Source organism: Anolis carolinensis, chromosome 2, assembly GCF_035594765.1.
Source record: "Anolis carolinensis isolate JA03-04 chromosome 2, rAnoCar3.1.pri, whole genome shotgun sequence".
Classification (NCBI taxonomy): domain Eukaryota; kingdom Metazoa; phylum Chordata; class Lepidosauria; order Squamata; family Dactyloidae; genus Anolis; species Anolis carolinensis.
In genome coordinates, this window is record NC_085842.1 from 23,290,021 (window position 1) to 23,315,551 (window position 25,531).

A 25,531-nucleotide genomic window follows, 5' to 3' on the forward strand; every position below is an offset into this window, starting at 1 on the left:
AGCTCAGTTTGAGCTTAAACAGTTCAAAGGGAAAAACCGGGTTAAACAGGAGTATAATCCGGATTAAATCAAAGAGCTTACTTCAGCTTGGCAAACAATGCAAACAAAAGAGAATCAACAGGAGTTGGAATGTAAACAAAAGACTGGCGGCAGATTCCTCTCTGCTGCTCAGGAACAGCAGGGGAGTAAACCAGGCTTGTTTACTCCTTCCTGCAGCAAACGAGAGCGTGGTTGTAGTCAAGATTCAGGTTTAGGGTAACGGCAGTCAGCAGGGTCCCAATCCGGTCCAGAAGATCAAAAGCCAAGCGTAGTCGTCAAGGAATCCAAAGGTCACACCGATAGCCAGCAGAAGGGTTAATCCGGAATCGTAGTCAGTCAGTCCAGCGTCAATCCAGTGAAAGTAGATATTGCCCGTCAAAAAGACGACGGAGGTCCAAGGTATCCAGTAATGAAACACACCCGTCTTCAGGAAATTCCCCAGCAAGAGCCCAAGCGTCCGTCCAGATTACCTTGCCCAACGCAATTAGACATTGGTCCCAAACCCCATTTTATCACAGTTCAAGCTCATCATCGCTGTCAGCTGCCATCCCAATTCCAGACGCCCCAACATCATCATCCTCATCAGAGCTTAAGCACCTTCGACTACGCCCCACAGCATCCCCAGCTGTGGATCCCGCTCCATCCCTCCAACCAGTCCATGGGTCTGATCCTGCAACCCGCCAATCACCTCCCATGCTTTCATTGCCTGTTTCCCCAACACCCAAATCCTCCCTCACACGAGTCCATTCCATATCATCCTCCTCCGAGCTGGCCATCTCTTCCTCCAAACCCTGAGAAAAACCCTCAAATGAGTCCTCATCTGTCGGCTCTGCAAACAAATCCCGGAGCCGTTTCCTTTCACGCTCCTTGAGAGTGTCTGACTCTCGAGGAGTCTTACGACCCCTTCTTTCATTACCAGAGCCCGAAGGCTCAACCATAACATTCCTTTTCTTATCAATTAGCTGTTGGATCTCTTTGTCGTTATCATCAAACCAGTCTTGATGTTTCTTAGTTTTGTATCCAATAGTTTCTTCGCAGGCTGTGATGATGGAGGTCTTCAGTTTGTTCCAATGTTCCTCAACATTTTCGGGGTGTTCTTTGGGTAGATGATCCTTGAGTGTTGTTTGGAGAAGGGCTCATTTGGAAGGCTCCTGAAGGGCTTGGGGTGTTCATTTTGCGCCTTGTTTTTCTTCCTTGGAGTCTGCGTTTGGGGACGATCTTGATAGCCATTGTGGATCGGATTAACCTGTGGTCCGTCCAGCAGTCATCAGCACCTGTCATGGCTCTTGTGAGAAGCACATCGCGGCGGTCTCTGGCATGTGTGATAACATAGTCCAAGAGGTGCCAATGCTTTGACCAGAGGTGCTTCCATGATGTCTTGAGCTTGTTTTTCTGGCGGAAGAGCGTGTTGGTGATGACAAGGTTGTGCTCTCCGCATTTGGTGAGAAGCAAGATGCCATTTGAGTTGCTGTTTCCGACCCCGTCTTTTCCTATGATCCCTGGCCACAGGCCAGAGTCCCTTCCGACTCTTGCATTAAAGTCCCCCAGGAGGATGATTTTGTCCTCCTTAGGTATCTCCGATAGGATGGTGTCCAGCTGACAGTAAATTTTTTCCTTGATGTCTTCGTCAGCATCTAGAGTTGGTGCATAGGCGCATATGATGGTTGCCTGTTGGTTTTTGGCAAGGTTAATTCGGAGGGTTGAAAGTCGTTCATTGATGCCGGTGGGTGCTTCAGTCAGGTGCTTCACCAGGTCGTTTCTGATAGCAAAGCCAACTCCGTGTATTCTTCACTCTTCTTCAGGCAGTCCCTTCCAGAAGAAGGTGTAGCCTCCCTTTTCTTCCTTCAGCTGCCCCTCTCCTGCTCTCCGGGTCTCCTGAAGGACTGTATGTTGATCTTAAAGCGTCCCAGCTCCCTTGAAATGATAGCAGTCCTGCGTTCGGGGCGTTCTCTGTCAGTGTTATCCAACAGTGTCCGTACGTTCCATGTTCCAAAGTACATTTTTCTTTTTTGGCCGCAGAGTGGTGACCCCTCTGGACGCGGCAGTCCAGTCAGGGTAGGAGAGGCAGACTATGTTTAGGGCACCTTTTCTAGCCCCTTCCCCGTGTGGGGTGAGCAGAGCGGATCCTAAAAAGGGCTGCTCAGTCATGGATACAGCTGCCGGACTACTCAACTGCCTCGGTCCTTGAGGTAGAACGACTGAGTCCATATCCACCGCCCATGTGCCAGTCTGTGACTAGGGGCTCCCAGATTTCACAGTCCTGCCCCCATGGGACTTTTGTAGGTTTGTTTTTATTTTTGTTGGAAGACGCCTGTGCGTGATTTTTTTTAATGTGTGGAGGTCGGTGCACGGCCGGTCAACACACAGTCTTCACAGAGTGAGGTTCCAGCAGTGGTGTGGTTAACACAACGAGAGTGGCTTCTCAGCTTCTCTAAGCATCTGTACGTCCTCCAGCACAATTCTATGATCAAGGTGTGGCAGAAATTGACCACAAAGTCATACTGGAGGACCTAGAAATGTGTAGAAAAATATTCACTCAGATTTCATTAGTTATTTCATTAGTTGATATGGAAGAACTTTGCATCACATAAGTCTCTACCTGCCTGATCCACTGGAGACTTAAGTTTGAGCAATGGTATACTGTATTTCCTAGATACTAAAACACACTTTCCCCATCATCTAAACATCTCTAAATATAGGGTGTGTCTTAGAACTGGCTGCTTTTATACACCTTTTTTCTTTTTGTGGTACTGAAATGAGTGGGCATCTTACAATTGATGGCATCTTAGAATTGATGAAATATGGTATTGGTTAGTTGGTTATTTGTATAGCCTTCCTTTTCTAAAATACATTCAAGATGATACACAGAGTTCTCTCCTCTCACCCCATTTTATCCTTACTGGAACAACTTCGAGACACGCGTCTAAGTTAGCATGTAACTCAAATGTATACAGTCAGCCCTCTATGTCTGCTGGGATTAGGGGCACAGGGATCCATGAAAGTGAAAAACCATAAATGAAAATAATGCTATTTTTTAACCTGAAAGAACACCACCCTCAATAATGGAACTAACCTTGAGAAGAAGTATTGGTCTACTCACGTATGTGTCTTGTCTACAGTATATGTTTTCCAGAGCCAGCTCTCGGGGAAGTAACTTCGGACTTCAACATACCCATCGTCAAAGAAATCCTCGTCCTCATCTTCCAGGACTACATAAAAATATTGATTTTATTGATTATATTTTGGAATTCTTTCTTTAAGAATGAGAGCCATAGAGTACACAGTCACAATGATGGAACCAACCTAGGGCTGGGCAAGGTTAGTCCTAACTAATTCCCAACAGTCTAAATCTGGCAGGCTTCAGCTCATTTAGGGTCCACCTCAATTAGCTATTAGGCACCTTGGCCAGTTAGGATTGCCTAGACCAGTGGTTCTCAACCTATGAGTCCCCAGGTGTTTTGGTCTACAAATCTCAGAAATCCCAGCCTGTTTACCAGCTGTTAGGCTTTCTGGGAGTTGAAGGCCAAAACATCTGGGGACACACAGGTTGAGAACCACTGGCCTAGACTGAACTGGCCTTATGTCTAGATCCATGTGTAAAGAAGTGTGATGTTTTAGTTTATAGATGTCATGTTTAATTGTGTTTTAAAAGTCATGTTTGGCTATGTTTAAAATGGGTAAGTATTAGAGTTAACAATACGTGGGGGAAGATAACCAGCTCAGCATTCTGAGGCAGGTTGCCATAGCAACGGGGGCAGAGCCAACCGCCGTTTGAAGAGAAAAGGAGGGAATGTTTTAAAAACAGTTCAGTCTGTGATTTTTAGTCACAGGGAAGACACTGGTTCCAAGTTAGGAAAAACCAGGGAAACTCAGGTCTCTAGTTGTGTCAAATTAAGCAAGTTGGGTGACTTGTTTATATTTATTGTAGAGTCTGAGTAGTAAGGGGAAGTAATCCCGGTTAGATCCAAAGTGATCAGGTTTAGACTGCTCAAGGGAAAGGAGCAAGTATTTTGAAAGTGTATTCCTCATAAGTTATATTTGCAACAGATTAAGAAAGTTTAACTCTGAGAAACAAATTGTAACCACTAAGCTCTGTACCTGAAATAAACTTGTTATCTTTCAACATCCAAGCCTCTGTCACACATATCCTAAACTTAAGTAACGCTACCATCTAAAGTGTATGAATAAAAGATTCCTCCTCTACCCCACATCTTCACACCATGTTTCTCAAACTGTGCTCCTCCAGGTGTTTTGGACTTCAGCTCCCAAAAATCCCAGCCATTTTACCAGCTGCTAGGAATTGTGAGAGTTGAAATCCAAAACACCTGAAGTAGCTCTGGCCTAGATACTGGTTTTCTGTTGATCAATCTCAGAGATCAGCTGGCACCGAGATCCCAGATCCTAACTTCTTCCTGGACAGAAACAGGGATAGAATGCCACCACAAAGTTAAAGCAAGGCCGAGAGAGGTTTGGATCCCACACAACTTCAGTTATCCTATAAGCAAGCAGGAAAATATACAGATCTTAAAAGGAAATTTCAAATACGGCATAGTGAAAGACCACAGAGATTCCCACCTTTTAACCACTAGCCACTGACAACATCTTTTCTTGGATTTGACCAGCCTTAGCTAATCTCTACCCTGGAAACTGGAATGTCTACTTTCCTGGGTCAGGGATATAAGTAGGTGGCCTTGAGCTCTCCACTCACCCCGCCCAAGGTGGTGAGATCCCCAGGACTGGCGGCGTAGCTTGGAGGCGTGCTTGCAGCACTCAAGGAAGACTTTGCGACACTGCCCAGCATTCTCTCCTCGGATCCGTTTTGCCCGGTCCTCACATGACCGCGCTTGGCGAAGCAGCTCCATCCCACCTCGACAGCACTTTTGATCTTTGGGATCAGTGTACTTGGAAACTGCAGGTGAGGGAAGGAGAGAAGCATGTAGAAAAGAGAGTCAAAGACAGCCACACTTTTCCTTCTCTGATTTCTCTAAGCCTATTTTGTACTGGAAGGAGGCATGGAGAGAGACTGTTAAACACAGCCCTGGAGAGAACCGGAAAAGCAATTCAGAACATACTATGTCATTTGCCAACACTCCTAGAGAGAACATCCATATCCTCATACACAATCCACAGAGGTGATCATCATCATCATCATCATCATCATCATCATCATCATCATCATCATCATCATCATGATGATGTTTATTTATACTTTGCTTTTTCTCTCCACAAGGAAACTCAAAGAAACTTACATTAAAAACACTAGTTTGTGGGTCTCTTTAGCTTCTTCATTGATTTCATGTTATGCTTCTGGCCTGAGTAGAGCCAAAATATAGCATTTGCTTTTATCCACAGGGTGGTGATGGTCTTGGTTGGAAGAGATCTCCTGCAGATACTATATTCTACAAATATTGACCAATATAGGATGTTTACTGATTGCCTACCTCCTTGGGACTACAGATGCTTTCTTGAGTTTTGAAACCGAATTAAGAGCTCTCTTGGGTGGAGCACAATTGTCTTTCAAATCATAGGATCACCTCAGCAAATTATAACTCAGTTTTTTTAAACAAATCTTCAAAAAAGCCTCTATGCAGATTTGACAAATCACCACAAACAGCCCTACAGAAGAATAGAAGATGTAAACATAGAAGCAATAGCAATTGGTAATGTTGGGTAGGGCTGTTTACTTCTTCTGTTTTGTATCTTCCAAATGAGACACAAAGCTAAGATGAGACCTGAAACTGAATAGGAAGGCAAACAGATAATACACAACGACTTTGGCCAAAGAATCTGCCAAGTCCCATAACTGCTTTCAGTCCAGCTTACTCAGAGCATCAGCATTTTATAGAACTTATGCAAAGAACAACAAAGTGAGCATCAGCAATATCTAATACATATGTGGTAGTCCTTATTTGAGGTCTATGTGATCAGCATAGAATGAGCTTGTTTGTTGTTTAAGAGGATTTTTTTTTTCGTGTCATGACCAACTTGCGAAACTGCAAGTTGCTTCTGGTGTGAGAGAATTGGCCATCTGCAAGGACGTAGCCCAGGGGACGCCTTGATGTTTTGATGTTTTTACCATCTTTGTGGGAGGCTTCTCTAATGTCCCCACATGTGAAGCTAGAGCTAATAGAGGGAGCTCATCCATGCAACCTTCAGGTCAGCAACCCAACCTTCAAGTCATCAGTCCTGCCGGCACAAGGTTTTAACCCACTTGCACCACTGGAGGCTCCCGTTTAAGAGGATGATTTCATAATCATAATATTGCAATTATAGCATTTCTAGCAGAGCACAAACATATAACTCAGCAACGATTACAGGGCACGTGGAGTTGATCAGGTTCACTAATACAGATCAGCATATAGCTGATCTTATTTTCACACCAAAAATAATACCCAGCAATATCCAAAGAATTCTGTCATGAGAATTCAGACTTCTCCAGACCAAGCTGGAAAAGCCCTGCATCAAATAACTAGCTACAGGGTGTGTATCAATTAGTTATATGTCCCCACACCTCCAAGTATCTATGTTTTGACTGTGGTTTTGAAAGAATAAACCTTTCCTTTCTTCATGCTTCAATACTCTTGCTAGTTTCGTTTCTTTTTGATTCACAGGAATGTTACATAAGTAATAGTAAGGCCAAACTCATATAACTATACAAATACCCAATACCACTTCTGTTTATGCCGCAAAGACACTAACATTGCTCCACAAGTTTACTGTAACTAACTTATGCCTTAGTTGTGGATAAACCAAAATAATTACAAATCAAATAGTATTTGTATCTAATAATTCCCAAGCTGTGGTACTCCAAAGCGAGGAATTACCGTATATACTCGAGTATAAGCCGACCCGAATATAAGCCGAGGCACCTAATTTTACCACAAAAAACTGGGATAACTTATTGACTCGAGTATAAGCCGAGGGTGGGAAATGCAGCAGCTATGGGTAAATTTCAAAATAAAAATAGATACCAATAAAATTTCATTTCATTAATGGAGGCATCAGTAAGTTAAATGTTTTTGAATATTTACCGTATTTCAAAGAAAAACAATAAACTAGCTCTATAAGTGGAAAAGTAGGGGCAACAAAAACAATATGGCATCAACAATAACCTAATAATAATAATAATAATAATAATAATAATAATAATAATAATAATAATAATAAAAACTTCATTTGGATCCCACCCTATCTCCCCATGGGGACCCAGGCTTCCAACATAGTAAAAGGTAAACATTCAATGATTATATAAACAATGCAGAGCTAGATATAAATCTATAATTATAGACACTAATTTCACATATGCATTTCCCCCTGAAACGTTTGCAAATCCCTCTGTGTGTGTGTGTGTGTGTGTGTGTGTGTGTGTGTGTGCATTTCCCTTGTAATAATTGCAAGCCCTATATATAGGTAGGTAAGAATATTCATATCTATCAAGACATCTCTCTTTATATAGATATTTGCAGAGACTTGCAAACATATGAGAGTAAATTCATATATAAAAATAATGTATATGTATGGCTACAGATACACAAGTACATGCATCTATACGTATAAAGGATTTGCAAAGACCTGCAAACATATGAGGGCAAATTCATATATAAAATTAATGTATATAGATATATACACATATAAAGGTACATAGAGATGGCAAAAGCTTGCAAGGGGTTAATGCCTATATATCTGTAAGAGAGTTTAACAAATATTTCAGGGGAAAATGCTTTCATAAGATTAATGAATATATATTTTTCTTCTTCCTGACTTGCAAGGGTGTCTTTCTCTTTGCAAAACATTCCCTTGATTAAGAGCAAGGGAGGGTTTGCAAAAGAAAACACTGGTAGGGAGAAGAGAGAAATAGATCACATATTGCAAGCAGTAGCCTGCAGGCTCTGTTGCTGGCCTTGACCCGATTATAAGGTACTAGCTGTGCCCGGCCACGCGTTGCTGTGGCGAAGTCTGGTGGTATGGGAAATAAAGTATTGAGGAATTGGTGGTAGTTAAGGTCAAGGGTCCCCTGGGCTGAGTGGGTTGCTAGGAGACCAAGTGAACAGAGCTTAGCCTTCTAACTGGCAGCAATTGGATAAAAACAATTATTCCTCTCCCTCTAATTAGGACTTTATTTTTCTTTTCTTTTTGTTGTATCAACCTAGAGGCATGGATGAGGGGTTGTGCTGTCAATTTTCGAGGTTGTAGGGTGTTTACTTTTGCTGTTTTGTCCGCTGCCGTGATGCCATCACTCTTTTATATATATAGACTAGTCCTACCAGGTAAAAAGAAACTGAGTAGGTATGACATCTTTCCCTCTTTTCCCTGTCTTTTTGCAGTGTTAAAAAAGATAGAAGCAGTGGCCTAGCACAAGTGAGCTCTGGAGCAGGTTTGGTGGTGGTTATGGCCTATAACTTCAAATATCAGTTGAACATTTGGAAATACAACTTAGAAATCCAAAAAAAACCCTCTCGGCACTCACCCGTCTTCTGGAACGCAATCTGGAGCGGCAATGAACGCTTCTTCCGGGAAACATTCTCACTGCATCCATGTGCTGAATGAACATAAAAAGAAGGGGGTAGAATGTGTGTTAGCAATATCATAGAAGACAGGATCCAAAAAAGGAAGAAGAATTTTTTAACATGACCGGTACAGTAGCAGGTGTCACATAACTGATCTAAAAGGATTTATTTTCCTTTATCAAATAGTTAATCGAAAAGGATGAATGTTTGGTTATCAAATGCTAATGATCTTCTGAGTCTCTGATTATCAGACTTTGGTCTCCTAGATGTTTTAAACATTGACAAAACTGTCGGAAGGTGCATCTATATCAATAATTCCCAACCTTTTTTGACCAGGGACCACTTGACCAGGGACCACTTTGGCCAGGGCCCACTCCCCAATATTAGTACCAAAAGGGTTCCGAATCAGTTTTTGGTCTACTTTAGATTTGGTTTGATTATTTGGGGTGCTGATTCAGAAAGTTGCATTGGATAGACTACATCAGCTCTAGTTTCTGATACAGAACATATGCCATCCAATAGTCGCCATCTGCTCGCCCACAGAAAACCATATTTAATAATCCATGCAACACCGCAAATAACCCCAGGAACAGGCCTAAAAATGAAGACACCAAGAAAAATTTTTTTGGTTGTGTTGTGTTATTATCCGTAGTAGTAACAGTGAGGCCGCGGACCATATTTTAGTTCTTACGGACCACTGGTGGTCCATGGACCACAGGTTGGGAACCACAGGTCTACACTGTGATTTTGTATTTTGTGTCACACCTTGAGTGTTTTGTGAGTCGCCCCGAGTCTCTCTGGGAGATGGTGGTGGGATATAAATAAAGTTTTAATATTGGTATTATTATTTAATGCAGTCTGGCACCACTTCAACTGTCATGGCTCAATGTTATGGAATCCTGGGAATTGTACTTTTACAAACTCATTAGTCTTCTCTGCCAAAAAGTGCTGATCCTTCACCAAATGTCAACTCCCAGGATCCCATAGCACAGAGCCACTGCAGTTAATGTGGAGTCAAACTGCACTGATTCTACAGTGTAGGTAGAAAATCATCATCTGGAATCAGCAGTTCCTCACAATCCCACTCCGTTGCACCAGACTGCTCAGATTCCAGAATTTAAGTAATGACACTCAGTATCTTTTGGGCCACATAAAGCCAAGGGCTCCCTTTTCTCTTCTCATGCTCCAAGTGGTGACTCACCTTTCCGGAGGGGGCTCTGGAAGTCACCAATACGGAGGGAGAGCCCAGCATCTGCAAAAACACCAAGTGAATTTTCTCCGCTCCCAGCAGTGCAGCCAAGATCATAACTTCCCATGGCTTGGAAAACCTGTTTTCAGGAGGGGGAAAAAGAATTAAAAATAAGATTGGGAGGGGATGTTGATATAATAGATTTAAAGAGGCTGAATAATAGAGATGTAGGAAAGGAGATTGAAAGACTTGGGCCAATAACTTATGGTTAAGATCTTGGCTTTAGAGACAGGTCTGTCATTATAGTTTGGATTTATGAGCCAAAGGGGTAAAATCTTCACAAGTGGGACTGGCAGTGTCTATTGACAAATGAGATGAAAGCCCACAGAATATTGGAATGGCTTAATCTATAAATGTTTTATGCAGCCTTCAACTCTTAGATCTAATAATGCCCATTGTAGGATGAGCAACTATTATCTTAAGTAAAGTTTCTACACTTTGAGTGTTTGTGCCTCACCAAACTACAGCTCCTTGGATCCCATGGCATTGAGCCATGTCAGTTAAAATGGGGTCAAACTGCAGTAATTTTACAGTGTAGATGCACACTTGGACCTCTAGAGAACCAGAACGAGAGAAACATGGAAAAGTTTTCAGTATGTAAAATGCTACAAAGGTTCTAAATGCACAAAAATGAAAAGATTCAGAAACACCAACATAACTTATCTGCCAATCCAAGATTTTGCCAAAATGTATACATTAACAACCTTAGTTAGAAAGAAAACTGGATAAATTTGAAGAAGCGTGGAGCTTAGAAATTTATTACACTATATAACACAATTTGAACATTTTCTGTTCCTGGTTTGAAAGTGTTATTTCCTGTTTAATTGTGCAGTATTTACTTTGAAAGCAGTCGTTATACTCCAGAAACTTCATTTTTGTGGCTGCCACAAACTATGTTGAATTGGTTGAGACTCATGAGATATTCACTGAAAAACTACAGCAAAAGTTTTTGCAGTTTAATCAATGTTTTCCATGTTTTTAATGATAGAACCAATTAGGAAATGACATTTATAACCCAGGAACAAAAATCGTGTTACATAGTGTTATATGAGATTGAAATGGTGGGTTGAAGCTCTAGACTCATCTTACAAATAAACAGGGTTTTACTAAATCTGGAAATAATACTTTAGGTAAAATACTAGGTTAAGATTTTTTGGTAGTTCAGTAGAGGCGGAAGAGTGATTTTATTGACTACAATCAGAACTCTTTAAGTAGGAAGTTACATTTAATCTGTATTAGTTTAGTGTTAGATGTATTGTGCTTAAACATAGATAACCTACAATTTTGAGTTTTTTTCTTTTGTTGTGTTTTATTAGAAGTGTAAACAAATGTCTTTATATCTATAACAACAACAAATTGTTTTATGTGCAATTGTCCATCCATGTTGCAATTCTGAATTTGGATTAGTCATCGATTGTTCCTCTGGTTCTTTTGGAGGACCTAGAGATTTCTAGAGAAATACCTTTCTGGGAATCTCTAGGTCCTCCAGTGCTTTTCTATTGTCAGCTTCCAGCAGAAGTTAACTCCAGAGTCAGTACAGAAAACCTAGAAATTCCAAGAGATATGTTCTCCAAAATAAAAAATAGCCATTTCTTTATATGTATTTATATATTATTAAAATAATTACAGTAAAATAAAAATAGACTACACTTCTCAGAATCTGGACATGCTGAAGCCATAGAGCCTGTAGTTGAAGAACATAGCTCTTCCATTACGTAGGTATCATAACAAGGCAGCAAGGGTTTTGGTCTGTGTCTATGACATCAGGGCAGCAGTGGGGTGCCACACCAATCACAATAGTCAGGAAAGGATTTGGTAAGGGATTATGGACTGAAAATGAACATATTGAGATGAGAGAAGGAAGAGGCAAAGAGTGAGAAAGGTGGGGAAAGTACCTTGCCCTGGGTGAGGCGGTTCTTCCGGCTGAGAGCATAAATGGCAGAATCGGTGGCAGAAAGAGACACGACAGATCGCGTGTCAGTGGTTATGGTGAGCGGCACACGGCCCTGAGGCTGCCACTCGCTTCTAGGTTCTGATATGCGGAGCTCCAGCTGAAAGGGAAACAGGCAGAATTCATGTACTCAGAGACATTTTATCATGATGCACCATTATGGCAAAAATTGCCCTTTCACAGAATTATAGCACTGCAAAATTTGAGATTTAGAAAAGACTCTATGGACCATCTAGTCCAACCTCCTGCCATGCAAAAACACACAATCAAAGCGCTCTGGACAAATGGCCATCCAGCCTCTGTTTAAAAATCTCCTGAGAATAATATACTTTATTTATATTCCACTCTACCTTCCCGAGGGGACTCAGGGTGGATTACAGAACACACATATGGCAAGCATTCAATGCCACTATATAATTAACAAGGACAGACAATACACAAGCATAGGTAAAGGTATTTCCCATCTTAGAATGAGACTGTTGCAGCCCAGCCACCTATGTGACTTCTTTTCACCCAAGATGAAGAGCTAATTAGCCCAAATATAGCTCCAGCAACAGGAATCAATCAACTAATTAAAAGTTTATTAAAGAAAAGAGTGTTCTATAGAAAAAACTAATTCAAAAATACATTTCAAGGTAAAGAGTATAAAAATAATTCCAATGTATACGCAAAAGGCAAAAGCAAAAGTACATCTAAAGTATAAGCTTCAAAAGTCATTCCAAAATCTAGGTTACAGTCAGAGTATTCTTGAGGCACCAATAAACAAAGTTCCGCACTCAAAGCAAAGCCAAAACTTAGACCAAGAACTGTATCCAAATGAGATTCCCCAATCTCAAACAGGAAATAAAGTACATGACATGAAAGCAAGGCCAGAATCTCCATTCACGGAGTGTAAGGAAAAGGTGACTTTCTTTGAAAAATACAAAGTTTCTCTCACACAGAGCAATCCAAGGGATTCGTTTAAGAAACTGAATTGTTTCCTATGAAGATACTATCTAACTAACACCTGGAATCCCTCTGTTTATCTTTCAGACACTGAGAAAACCTTAATTGCTTCTGCTTGGCACTATCTCATGGTAATGGAAGACATTGAGTTATGGGGCAACAATCCAGAGCCTTCCACCTCCCTCACAGAGACTCCATCACAAACCCAGGCAAATAGTTTGCACTGTCAGAAAATAGTTCCTAAAATCAAAACAAAATCTCTTTGCTTGTAGTTTTAGTCCATTGCTCTATGTTTTAGAGATTTCTATATCTATTCCAGAAACATTCTGGAGCAGAAGTGTTCCAGACTGGCCCCAGAGGCCTGATCCCAGCCTGCAGCAGCAGCAATGGTGTCTACATGGACAAACAGGACAAAATCCATTTGGTGTGGCTGAACGGTCACCCTGCCTGACCTTTCCCTGTTGCTGCCAAAGAACTCTGGAGTGCTCCTGGTCATTGCATTTGCTGACATGAGCAAAGGTGCCCCATATGGTCAGGATCTCTTTGTAGTTCTGTAGCCATCTGAAATGATGGGATCTGGGATAAGAGAATGGCGAGGACAGCCCATATGGACAGCAGACCAGTTCACATTGAAGATTGTCTGCTGTCCACACTCTGCCCAAAGTGAGGGGCTCTTTTAGAGTTTTGCCGAAACTTCAGACCATTCCTTAACACTCAACTAAACTGGGATCAGGATGTTGTGTGGATATCCAGGAGAAATGTCTGGTCCACTTTGGGTCTTTGGTTTCATATAGATATAGGGCATCAGAAAACAAGCTTGCTACCCCTCTCAATATGACATCATTTTAAATATTTAAACACGGCTGGCATGTTCTCTCTTAACCTTCTCTTCTTCAAGCTAAAACGAAGCAACTCCTCATTGGGCTTGGACTCTAGACCTTTGACCATTTGCACATGGTCAAGCTTTTCAATAGCTGGAGTGGACACTATATTCTAGGCCAGGGTTGCCTAAAGCAGAAGAGTAGAACCATTCCTTCTCCAGATCAGTCTCTACTCTGTATACTCCTATTGATCCAACCTGAAATCACACAATGATTGCACTTAAAATGCCATGGGTACATCTTATGGGATTCTGGGACTTGGAGGTTTTTTTGTCACAGCTCTGTAACAAAAACCCTGGGATTCCATAGTGTGCTGCCATGGCAATGAGAGTGGAGTCATAATGCTATAACTGTGCATTGTGAAAAGTCCCAAAATTTTCAAAAACATGGTTAGGCAGGCACCCAATGCTTGCTCTTCACTATCTCTCCTTTTTCCTTCTAGTGTTTTTCACAATGCCTTATCTTCCCCTAAGTGCCACATTTCACTCTCCCTTGTCTTCCAGCCACTTTCCATTCTGCCTTCAACCTCCAGTCAGGGCTATTTATTGACTTATTTATTGCACTTTTAAAGTGTCCACTAACCAATGTTCTTGGGGGGTTTACAGTCTATTAAAAATATAAAGTTCAGCAATAAAACAATGACTAAAGACAGCAGGATATAAAACTCAGATAAAACCAGCAGAAGAAAAATAAAGCAGGACAACATATAAAACAAAGCCTTAAAAAAAGAATCAAGATGAAGTTACAAGGTGGTAGAAACTCTATAATAAACCAGAACAGAAAAAGAACAGTTTTCCTGCCATGTTAGGGTCAAACTAGATGTTAAGGGCAATGCATGCGTCTTATGATTAACTCAATGTGTTTTGCTTCACAAACTTTCTTTGGGGATGTTATATATTTTTTATTCTAAGACACACTTTTTTCTCGATATGAACATCCCTGAAAAACAGTGTGTCTTAGAATCGTGGATGTTTTTCATATATTTAAATAAAGTTTTTTTCTATTGATGGTACTGAAATTAGGGCATGCTCTACAACTAATGACAACTTAGTATCAATAAAATACATTATGTATCTTGGAAACCAGATTTTTGAATTAAGCCTGTGTTTATCTTCCAATTGAGCCCCGAGAATTATCTGGGAAGGAATCCCAGTGGAGCATTGTAGCAAATCAAAATACCTGGGAGTCTGGACCATGCTCTGACTTACAAGAAGCACTGCTTGAATATCAAGCAAAACATGGATGCTTGAAATAATATCATACAAAAGCTTCCCGGTACAACCTGGGGATCACAACCAGATAAAGTGAAGATATCTTCCTGTGTGCTTTGCTTCTCGGCTGCTGAATATGTGTGCCCGGTGTGGAATACATCTCACCACGTTAAAGTAGTGGATGTGGCTCTTAATGAGACATGCCACATTACCACAGGATGTCTACGCCCCACACCATTGGAGAAATTATACTGTTTAGCCAGTATTGCACTACCTGCCATAAGTCGGGAAGTAGCAGCCTGTAAGGAAAGGATCAAGGCAGTGACATTTCAGGCCCATCCTCTGTTCAGATATCAGCCAGCATGCCAATGTCTTAAATCAAGAAACAGCTTTCTAAGATCTACAGAGATACTCGCAGGAACACCTCAGCAAGCGAGAGTCCAAAAGTGGCAGGCTAAAACCTGGAACCTCAATCATGGCTGATACCGGATAAGACTCTTCCTCCTGGGCACAAAGAAGACTAGGCAACTTGGAAGGCGCTGAACAGACCGCCCTCTGGCACCATTTCTTAAGATTAGCAGTGCTAATCTTAAGAAATGGGGCCACAAAGTGGAGTCCACGGCATGTGAGTGTGGAGAAGAGCAAACCACCGACCACTGACTACAATGCAGTCTGAGCCCTGTCACATGCACAACGGAGGACCTTCTCACAGCGACACCAGAGGCACTCCAAGTGGCCAACTTCTGGTCAAAGAAAATCTAGTCTAATGCCAAGTTTTTAACTTTGCTTGTGTTTTTTAAAAAAAAATATAACTGTACCTTCTATTCGCTTCTGACACAATAAATAAATAAAATATTCAAATGTCTAATCACAATAAAAAATTAACTACACAGGTAGTTACGTGAACTCACACATTGTGAAAAAACCTATTTCCAACGTTTGGGGAACCACTATATATTTCTACTAAAAAAATCTACTACCATCTAGTTTGATGCTTAGCTTCATATAACTTTTGGCTTATGTAAAATGCCATTATTTGTAATTCTACAGAACTGTTCAGTGTTTGCTTCCAGGAAAAAGAGCCCTCAATCGAAGGCCAATTCATGAAATTGAGCTCATTTCAAGTACGACTCACTTTTCCCTCGCAGTGATCCTCAACATCCACCCAGACGGAGTTTGCCACAACCTCATCCCCGAGACGGTAGAAGGCCACGAAGCGAAATGCCGGCATCAAGCTGGGTGTGATGCGAATGGGGACGGCGGTGAAGGAGGAACGGGCCACTTGGTTTACAGACACGATGTCCCCTTTGTTCAAAATCTGCGCACAAAAAAGCCATTTCAGTGAGGAGTACTCAGCATATATATGTTTTGCTTTTCACCATTCAAAGAGTCATGTTTGGATCACATTTCTACATTTTAGGATGGGCAAATTGCTCAATTGTCCTTTCTTGTTAAATGTTTTTTTTTTACCCAAAACAAACAAAACATTACTATCAGCCATCCACATTTGCATGTTTCACTCTTGTGAATTTGATTATCTGTGAATTTGATTTTGGGTCTTCCAGCTGACTACAAAGCTGCACTTTGGAAGACTTAGAGATTCTCGAAAGATAACTTCTTTAAGCATTTTAAAATCCTCCAGCATGATTTTATGATAAGTTGACCATATGGTTGCGATGAAAGACCTAGAGATTCCTACTGAAATGCTCTCCTTTGCCTTTTCCTCTAGATAAAGGGATTGATTGATCTTGTGTCCTCTTCCTTATGATTATTCTTGACCACTCTAGCATGGCTTGGCCACAAGTGTCCTAGATTTCACCTGTGACAGTATAGGCCTTGAGCTTCATTGAATACCTACAAATACCACTCTGATGAAACCGCTTTTAAGAAAATGAATCAGAGGTCATCCAATCCAACCCAGTATTGTGAGCAACCAGATGCTTAAAGGAAGCTCACTGGAGGGATCTACACTGTAAAATTAATGCTGTTTGACACCACTTTAATTGTCATGGCTCAATGCTATGTAATCATGAGAGGATGTGGCTTTACTATTAGTATTAGTATTATATATACAACAAGAATAGTACACAACAAACAAGATCGCTATGTTGGCTGTTGTATTGGATCACACATTGGACACTTCCCAAGTGTCTAGGACTGTGTGATGTATCAGCAAATGATGTGTGCAGATCTGAGTAGGGTGGCCTTTTGCAGCTGACAGATGGTAATTTTGTCAGCACCAATTGTGTTTAAATATAGACCAAGGTCTTTAGGCACTGCACCCAGTGTGCCGATCACCACTGGGACCACTTTTACTGGCTTGTGCCAGAGTCTTTGCAGTTCGATCTTCAAATCCTCATATTGTGTCAGCTTTTCCAGTTGCTTCTCTTCAATCCTGCTGTCGCTTGGGATTCCAACATTAACAATCCACTCTTTGTTTTTTAACATGATCGTGAGGTCAGGAGGATTGTGCTCCAAAACTCTGTAAGTCTGAATTTGGAAGTCCCAGAGTTGTTTGACGTGTTCATTTTGTTCATTTTGTTTAACTTTTTCCGGCTTGTGATTCCCACCAGTTCTTTGTCACAGGCAGACAGAATTTGTGGCACAAATTCCAATTGATCATTTCAGCAACAGTATTATGCCTCTGCTTTTAGTCTGTCTGTGTGATCTTATTATTACGTATTTCTATCCTGCCTTTCTCCCCTCAGAGTAGTTTGGTGAGTCACCAGAAATGTTTGGCAGAGACAGCTAAGGATCCCCTAAAACTATCATTCCTGTGATCCCATAGCATTGAGCCATGACAGCATTAACACTACTATGTTTGTACACCCAGAGTGAAGGACACTCTTATCCTGAGGTTGAAAATATAAGGCTTAATTACTTATATTAAAGGAGGGAGTAGAAGTTGAGAAAATAAACAATAAACAATGGAAGTATCAAAGAGCTCTTAATCTTCTTCCTCCCCTTTCTCTTCCCAACCCTTACTGTCTTCTGGAAGCAATTAAAAACATGGCTGTTCTGTTGTGCTTTTGAGTAGACAAGTCCATCATAACCTGGTCCTTATCTACACTGAAATTTGCCCTGCTTACTTTTTAGTTTGATTCCCGTTCAGATTTATCTTCCCTACCTGTTGCATCTATTTGATGTATGTCCTATTTGTAATAGACACTCCCTAAATCAGTTTTGATTATCTCCCAGATGTTATCCTATATTGGACCTTTAATGCCTGGATGATTGTTTAACATTTTAAATATGTCGATTTTAACTATGACTTGTTTACATTGTTTTTAAATTGTGTTGTCTGATGTCTAAATTGTTATTTTATTATTTTATGTGATTATATTGGATTTGTTCCCCATGTGAGCCACTCCGAGTCCCCAGCTGGGGAGATAGAGGTGGCATACAAAAATATTTTTTTATTATTATTATTATTATTATTATTATTATTATTATTATTATTATTATTATTATTATTATATTGTATGACACAGCAAACAAAATAGACATGCTGGATTTCGTATCACAAAATCACAAGTCGAACACTTCCTAAGTGTCTAGGACTGTGTGATGTATTTTCAGATGATGCGTGCAGATCCCAGCAGGGTGGCCTTTTGCAGTTGGCAGATCGTAATTTTGTCAATGTCTATTGTTTCCAAATGCCGGCTGAGATCTTTCGGCACGGCACCCAGTGTGCCCATCACCACCGGGACCACCTGCACTGGTTTCTGCCAGAGTCTTTGAAGTTCAATCTTGAAGTCCTGATAGCGGCTAAGTTTTTCCTGTTGTTTTTCATCAATGCGACTGTCACCTGGGATGGCAACATCAATGATCCAAACCTTTTTCTTTTCCACAACTGTAATGTCTGGTGTATTGTGTTCCAGAACTTTGTCAGTCTGGATTCGGAAGTCCCAAAGGATCTTTGTGTGCTCATTTTCCAATACTTTTGCAGGTTTGTGATCCCACCAGTTCTTTGCTGCTAGGAGGTGGTACTTGAGGCATAAGTTCCAATGAATCATTTGGGCCACATAGTTGTGCCGCTGTTTGTAGTCTGTCTGTGCGATTTTCTTACAGCAGCTGAGGATATGATCAATGGTTTCGTCGGTTTCCTTGCACATTATTATTATTATTATTATTATTATTATTATTATTATTATTATTATTATTATTATTATTCCCCCTTCCCCCTTTCCTCTTCCCTCCTTCCTTCCTTCTTCACAGAAGTGGTTGTCTCCACTATTTGGCACCATGGACTCACCATATAATAGAAGTTGGAGAAGGCAGACGATCCAACATATTTCAGATTTAGTGTGAAGGAGTTTCCTGGGCTCACTACTTGGTGGCTTTGGCTTATAATGGTCAAGTAATTCCCATTTGGGGAATTCATGGCTTTGGCCGTCACAGTGACTTCTGCTGGAGATTCCCCCCCTGCTGTTAGCTGTGTGGGCAAAAAAAACCAAACAGACATTGTTATACAGACATAGGCCGCATCCAGAATCGATTGCAAGGAGATCTCGTATCCATGGGGAATATCAACTACAATCTCGAAAGACCACAGTTTTGCAGTCTAAATTGTCTTTATGAGGGTGGTTTGGAGCTGTTGCTATTATGAATCTCAACAGTAATTTACTAATTTCTGCATCAAACCAACAATTCTTTTTGATTTTAAAGAAGTTACTCAGACTTTTGAGTATGTTGTTTTCCCAGTTTGTCATTCCAAGTCCCTCTTTTCTTTCCTCCAGTTACCCTTTCCTCCCTCCTCTTGGTATAGTTCTTCCCGCTCCAATATTCCCAACAGGACCACAAAGCATATACCGTGACAGTGATGGAGGTCGCTTTGGACGGAGTGTTGATGATGTGCTTGACGATCCCACGGTCGTTACTCTTGATGTTAGCATTGGCACCGTCTGGAACTTGGGCTCCAGTTAGCTGGGTTGAGAAGCGAACTGGGAGGTGGAGAGCTGGTGATCCATCTGGAAGTGTAACTGTTGCCTTGGAGGAAAAAACAACAAAGTTTTAGGAAGAACACATTAAAGACATGAGCTGTTTGGCAGAGCGTTATACTGCCTTGGAACATGGTAGAATCTCCTTCTCTGGAGGTTTTAAAGCAGAGACTGGATGGCCATGTATTGGCAGGACTCTGATGGTGTTTTCTTGAATGGTAGAAGAGGGTTGGACTGGATGGCCCTTGGGGTCTCTTTCAACTCTGTGATTCTATATGTGCACAGAAAACAGGTAAATGTTTCTGTGGATGCTCCCAAACCTCCATCCTAGAACTGGAATTCCCTCTGTTGAGAAGCCAGTAGTGTGTCTACATGCGATATGGCCAAACTTGGGCCCTCCAGGTGTTTTGGACTTCAACTTCCACAATTCCTAACAGCCGGTAGGCTGTTAGGAATTGTGGGAGTTGAAGTCCAAAACACCTGGAGGGCCCAAGTTTGGCCATATCTGGTCTACACTGTAAAATTAATGCGGTTTGATACCTCTTTAACTCCCATGGCTCATCCAGGGAGTGAGGCACCTGCACTCTTAGACAGATAAGGTTAAAGACCTTGTAAAATTACAACTCACATAATTCTATAGGATTGAGCTGTGGCAATTAAAGTGGGGTGAAACTGCATTAACTCTACAGTGTAAATGCATCCCAGGATGGCTCCGTCCCTGCTTTCATAGGCAGGTGAAAATATTCCTCTGCAAAATAGTATTTATGGTTTGATGAGAAGCAGGCGTTTGGGGATAGTGTGATTGTGATTTTGGTGTGAGTGTGGAATTTTAATGCCTTTTAATCTTTTAAGAGTTTGAATGACACAAATGGTTTATAACTGCTTTTTAAAAGAAAATGACATTTATATTTTAATGCATTTACATGGTGTTCATTTGCATGCCTTTATCAGAAGAAAGGTGTGATAAACTAAAGTAAGTTAATCTGATTGGTTGTGCTTTTCCTGCATAGCAGGATGGGGTTGGACTGGATGGACCTTTGGATGTCTTCCAACTCCATGCATGATTCTATGATATAAAATAACACGCCACTTTCACAGAGGCAAGAGGTGCAGCACTGACACAAAAATAGGAAAACTGTAAACTTAAAACACACTTTTTACGATCTAGAGAGTCAGCTTTCTCTGGCCTTAATTACATCCTTATTCTCAATTAGAGCAGACCCAGAGACTCAAGGTGAATCTAGTAAACACTCCCCTACAATAGATTCTGTTACTTCAAATTAACTTACTCTCCTTAGAATAGTTTGTTATCTGTGTGGAGTTGTTAGTTTATTCCCGATATACTATTTTAAAGGGTTTTGTTTAGGTTTTTAATAGCATAATTAACGGCATTCAGGTTTTATTGGGTACAATTTCCTTGTTTTTATTGGCACATTTTCATTATATGGCAAGCACCTTGCATCCCAGACTGGTGAGAAAGGCCAGATGGAACTCAAATAAGTAAACAGTTTATTTATTTACTTTATTTTTATCCTACCTTTCTCCTGATATAGGGACTCAAGGGAGCTATTTGGGGGAGTGTGTTTGCACATAAAACACAGCATTTGGGACTTAAATAACTCACAATAACTTGCAATTCAAATAAATTAAGGGATTCTTGAGACTATTAATGTACAGTCAGCCCTTCATGTTCATTGACGTTACGGGCACAGGACTCCCAAAAAAGTAAGAGGGTCTTAAATCTAATATGATGCCTGATCAAACATTGAAGGCTTTAGAGGCTGGAATCACTGGTTTGTTGTGAATTTTCCGGGCTGTATGGCCATGTTCCAGAAGCATTCTCTTCTGATGTTTCGTCCACATCTCTGGCAGGCATCCTTAGAGGTTGTGAGGTCTGTTGGAAACTAGGCAAGTGGGGTTTATATATGTCTAGGGTGGGAGAAAGAACTCTTGTCTGTTTGAGGCAAGTGTGAATGTTGCAATTGGCCAGCTTGATTAGCACTGAATAGTCTTGCAGCTTCAAAGCCTGGCTGCTTCCTGCCTTGGGGAATCCTTTTTTGTGTACATAGCCATATGTATAGTCTGGAAAACTCACAGCAACCCATTCCAAATCGAATTCCTTCTTGTTCAGCATTTAGTCAGAAGCGTTTTGTGAGTCTCACTATTATTTCAGAGGATATCAAAATGATACTGATCTCTAGGAACAGCCACTTCTGACCTTAAAAGTTCAAAAATTCAGGAAAGACATGGTGGAAGGAACTGGCTAAAAGTCAAGAAAGAGAAGCATTTGGGGAAAGGAGAGCCAAGGAGAAGAAATTCAGGATCAGATCTGGGTTATCTTTTGCAACAAAATCTCAGTTGTCATATGGAACTTGTGCTTTTCAGAAGACTTAATATACGCACTTGCACTTCGAAGGGGTCACCGGGAATAAAATAGTGCTTGGTTTTGGACAAGTCCACTGAATATGGAGATGACACAAATTTAACTGAAGAGAGCTCCTGTTCTTCCAACTCGCCACCTGCAATTGTAGAGAGAGAAAAGGAAATAAGTATGTTGCTCTAGAGTGCCTTCAAGTCATTTCTGAGCTATGGTGACCCTAAAGTGAACTAATCGTGGGGTTTTGTTCACTAGATATATCCTGAAGGGGGTTGTCTTTGCCTCCATTTGAAGCTTGGGCTCCCATGACCAAGAAGGGATTCGAAATCCTGGTCTCCAACATCATAGTCCAACATCCCAACCACTAAACCACATTGTTCCGTACTTCTCCACTTTGTTGTTGGGTTGCTGTGAGTTTACCGGGTTGTATGGCCATGCGCCAGAAGCATTCTCTCCTGACGTGTTCTTTATTTACTGTCCGGATTTTAGAGTTTTTTAATACTGGTAACCAGATTTTGTTCATTTTCATGGTTTCCTCCTTTCTGTTGAAATTGTCCACATGCTTGTGGATTTCAATGGCTTCTCTGTGTAGTCTGACATGGTGGTTGTTAGAGTGTTTCAGCATTTCTGTGTTCTCAAATAATATACTGTGTCCAGGTTGGTTCATCATGTGCTCCAGGGGCAAACCAAGAACGGACAACTTGGAAGTCCCTGAACAGACTCAGAAGCGGAGTGGGCAGACCAAAAGACAACCTGGCAAAATGGCACGACCTAGAGGAATCGTCCACCTTGTGCGACTGTGGGGCAGAACAAACAACTGCATCTGTATAACTGTCCACAATGCCTTGCCTCATTCACAGAGGAAGAACTGTTTAAAGCTACAGAGAATGCAGTAGTTGGTGACTATTTTTGGTCTAAAACTATTTAGCGGCTTGTGATCCCTTTATTTTATCAGTTTTAAACTTATCGATTTATGCAATGCTTTAGACACAAAATAAAATATTCATCTGGAATGCTTCTGGAACATGGCCATACAGCCCAGAAAATGCACAACAACCCACAAAATAACCATCCATGACTTGAAAACATTCCAAAAAAGCAATGCTTCATTTTGCCATTTTATATAAGTTTATATAAGGAGCCCCGGTGGCGAAGTGCGTTAAAGCACTGAGCTGGAGACCGAAAGGTGCAGTCATGCCGGCCACATGACCTTGGAGGTGTCTACGGACAACGCCGGCTCTTCGGCTTAGTAATGGAGATGAGCACCAACCCCCAGAGTCAGACATGACTGGACTTAACCTCAGGGGAAACCTTTACCTTTACTTACATTGTTTTCCTATGCCATTGTATGTAATAGGCCTTGGGCATCTATGCATATTGGTATCCATAGTGTGGATACTCCAATGGATACTCCAATGGAATTCAAGAACCCACTGTAATAAATGCCACTCTCAAACTTACTTGCGGACTCAATGACCATGGCGGCAATGTAGAGAGAAGTTCCAACCAGATCCTGCAGAGGGCGCCCCAGCTTTTCGGCGAGAAGGCTGCGTTTTAGGGTTAAGCTCCCAAGGCCATCTGTTACCTGACAGAAGTAGAATTATGGTGAAATGCGGCAGGATTTAAAACCAGATCAATCATACACATTTCAAGAAAGGAAGCACACAACAAATTTCTCACATGCTGAAATAGTGAAATAGCTAGAATGGGGTTGAAAGACTTGAGAGCTAACAAAACATCCAACATTCCCAACCTGAGTTTATGGGGTTGAGCTATTGAACCTGGTTTTTGGGATCAACCCCAAAGATGGGACCCAGGCAAAGAGTGTTTTTGACCATGCACAGAAACTTCAGTTTCCTTATGGAATAAGGAACATTGCTCTTACCTTGACCTGTTGTTCCAGTCCGGGTATGTACATTTTTTCACCATTTTCATCACTCACACCAAACCTTAAGTAAGCTGTGCCTTCAACACCTTTTCCATAGAAAAATCTGCCAAGAAATCATAGGTTGATATGGGATGAACCAAGGTGCACCATGGTTGCATGTCTCCAATTATATTAAATCTAATATATAATGATGACATCTAGGGACTGTTGAAATTGGAGCTGGACAGCTATGGAGGGATAAGGGGCCACATTAGACATTCTGGAAACCTTGGAGGGCTGCTTATTTACTACTACTGCTACTACTACTATTACTAGGGCATTAAATCAAAACTAAATTCCCACCAAAATGATTTTTTTCAAAAAAAATTGTTATAGGAAATCAGGCTCCCAATACCGTGTTTCCCCGAAAATAAGACAGTGTCTTATATTAATTTTTGCTCCCAAAGATGCTCTAGGTCTTATTTTCAGGGGATGTCTTATTTTTCCATGAAGAAGAATTCACATTTATTGTTGAACAAAAAAATTAACATTTATTATATACTGTACAGTAGTTGTCATCATAAACCAGCATAACCAGACATATTGTGAATCCTATCAAGAAATTCTTGTTACTACCAATATTTCCATGTACAACACTTTATGGTACGTACATTTATTAATCCTGCATGCTCTGGTGTTCTGTTCAGCGGGCATGGTCCCAAACAAAGGTCTTACTTTTGGGGGAGGCCTTATATTTAGCAATTCAGCAAAACCTCTACTAGGTCTTATTTTTTGGGGATGTTTTATTTTAGGGGAAACAGGGTAGCTATGAATTGTAAGTTCCATCATCTCCAGAAAAGATAACCTGAGGATGACAGGACTTGCTATCTAATCTATCAGGATGATGATAAACTGAGTGTTTTGTCTTATTCTAGACTAGCTTGCGTACCCGACGTTGCCAGGGTTATTTGAAAAAGTCATTTTTTAAATTGTACAAAGTGCATAAGTGGATTAACTACAACTGACATGATGCCAGGTTAGCCTCGGGAAACTCCATCAGTACCTAAAGTCTGTTATGTTGGGCAAGTTTGCTCTAGATGCATCATCGGTGTGGTTCAGTGTGCGCTCTGGATGTAGGGTAAAGTACAATTCCCATTATACTGAGTCAGTCCCCTCAAACCTCTCCAGTAGGAGGAGTTAGTCACGGGGGTTCTGTGTGCCAAGTTTGGACTAGGTCCATCATTGGTGGAGGTCACAGTTTCTCTGGCTGTGGGTGCACTACAACTCCCAGAAAGGAAGGTCAGTTCCCCTCAAACTCCTCCAGTAATCAAATTTTGGCATATCAGGAATGTCTGCCAAGTTTGGTCCAGATCCACTGGTGTTTGGGCTCACAGTGCTCTCTGGATATAGGTGAACTACAACTCCCACAAATCAAGGTGAATTTCCCCCAATGACCTCCAGTATTTTTTTGCTAGTCATGGTGGCTATGCATGCCAAGTTTGGTCCAGGTCCATCTTTGGTGGAGTTCAGAGTGCTCACTGATTGCAGGTGAACTATAGATCCC

The 25,531-nt window shown here is 41.1% G+C and overlaps 1 protein-coding gene across 1 annotated transcript in view; it reads right to left on the reverse strand.

Annotated features, from left to right (window-relative positions):
• Window positions 1-25,531, reverse strand: part of LOC100554736 (complement C4) — a 91,974-nt gene that overhangs the window by 43,803 nt on the left and 22,640 nt on the right. Inside the window, exons 8-18 of the mRNA XM_003218071.4 lie at window positions 23,986-24,091; window positions 23,562-23,685; window positions 22,127-22,242; window positions 19,596-19,772; window positions 19,039-19,218; window positions 15,919-16,101; window positions 11,691-11,846; window positions 9,748-9,874; window positions 8,507-8,578; window positions 4,748-4,948; window positions 3,140-3,248 (exon numbers count right to left, since the gene is read on the reverse strand). Of these exons, the coding sequence (XP_003218119.3) occupies window positions 3,140-3,248; window positions 4,748-4,948; window positions 8,507-8,578; window positions 9,748-9,874; window positions 11,691-11,846; window positions 15,919-16,101; window positions 19,039-19,218; window positions 19,596-19,772; window positions 22,127-22,242; window positions 23,562-23,685; window positions 23,986-24,091 (1,551 nt within the window). The remainder of the gene's footprint in view (window positions 1-3,139; window positions 3,249-4,747; window positions 4,949-8,506; window positions 8,579-9,747; window positions 9,875-11,690; window positions 11,847-15,918; window positions 16,102-19,038; window positions 19,219-19,595; window positions 19,773-22,126; window positions 22,243-23,561; window positions 23,686-23,985; window positions 24,092-25,531) is intronic.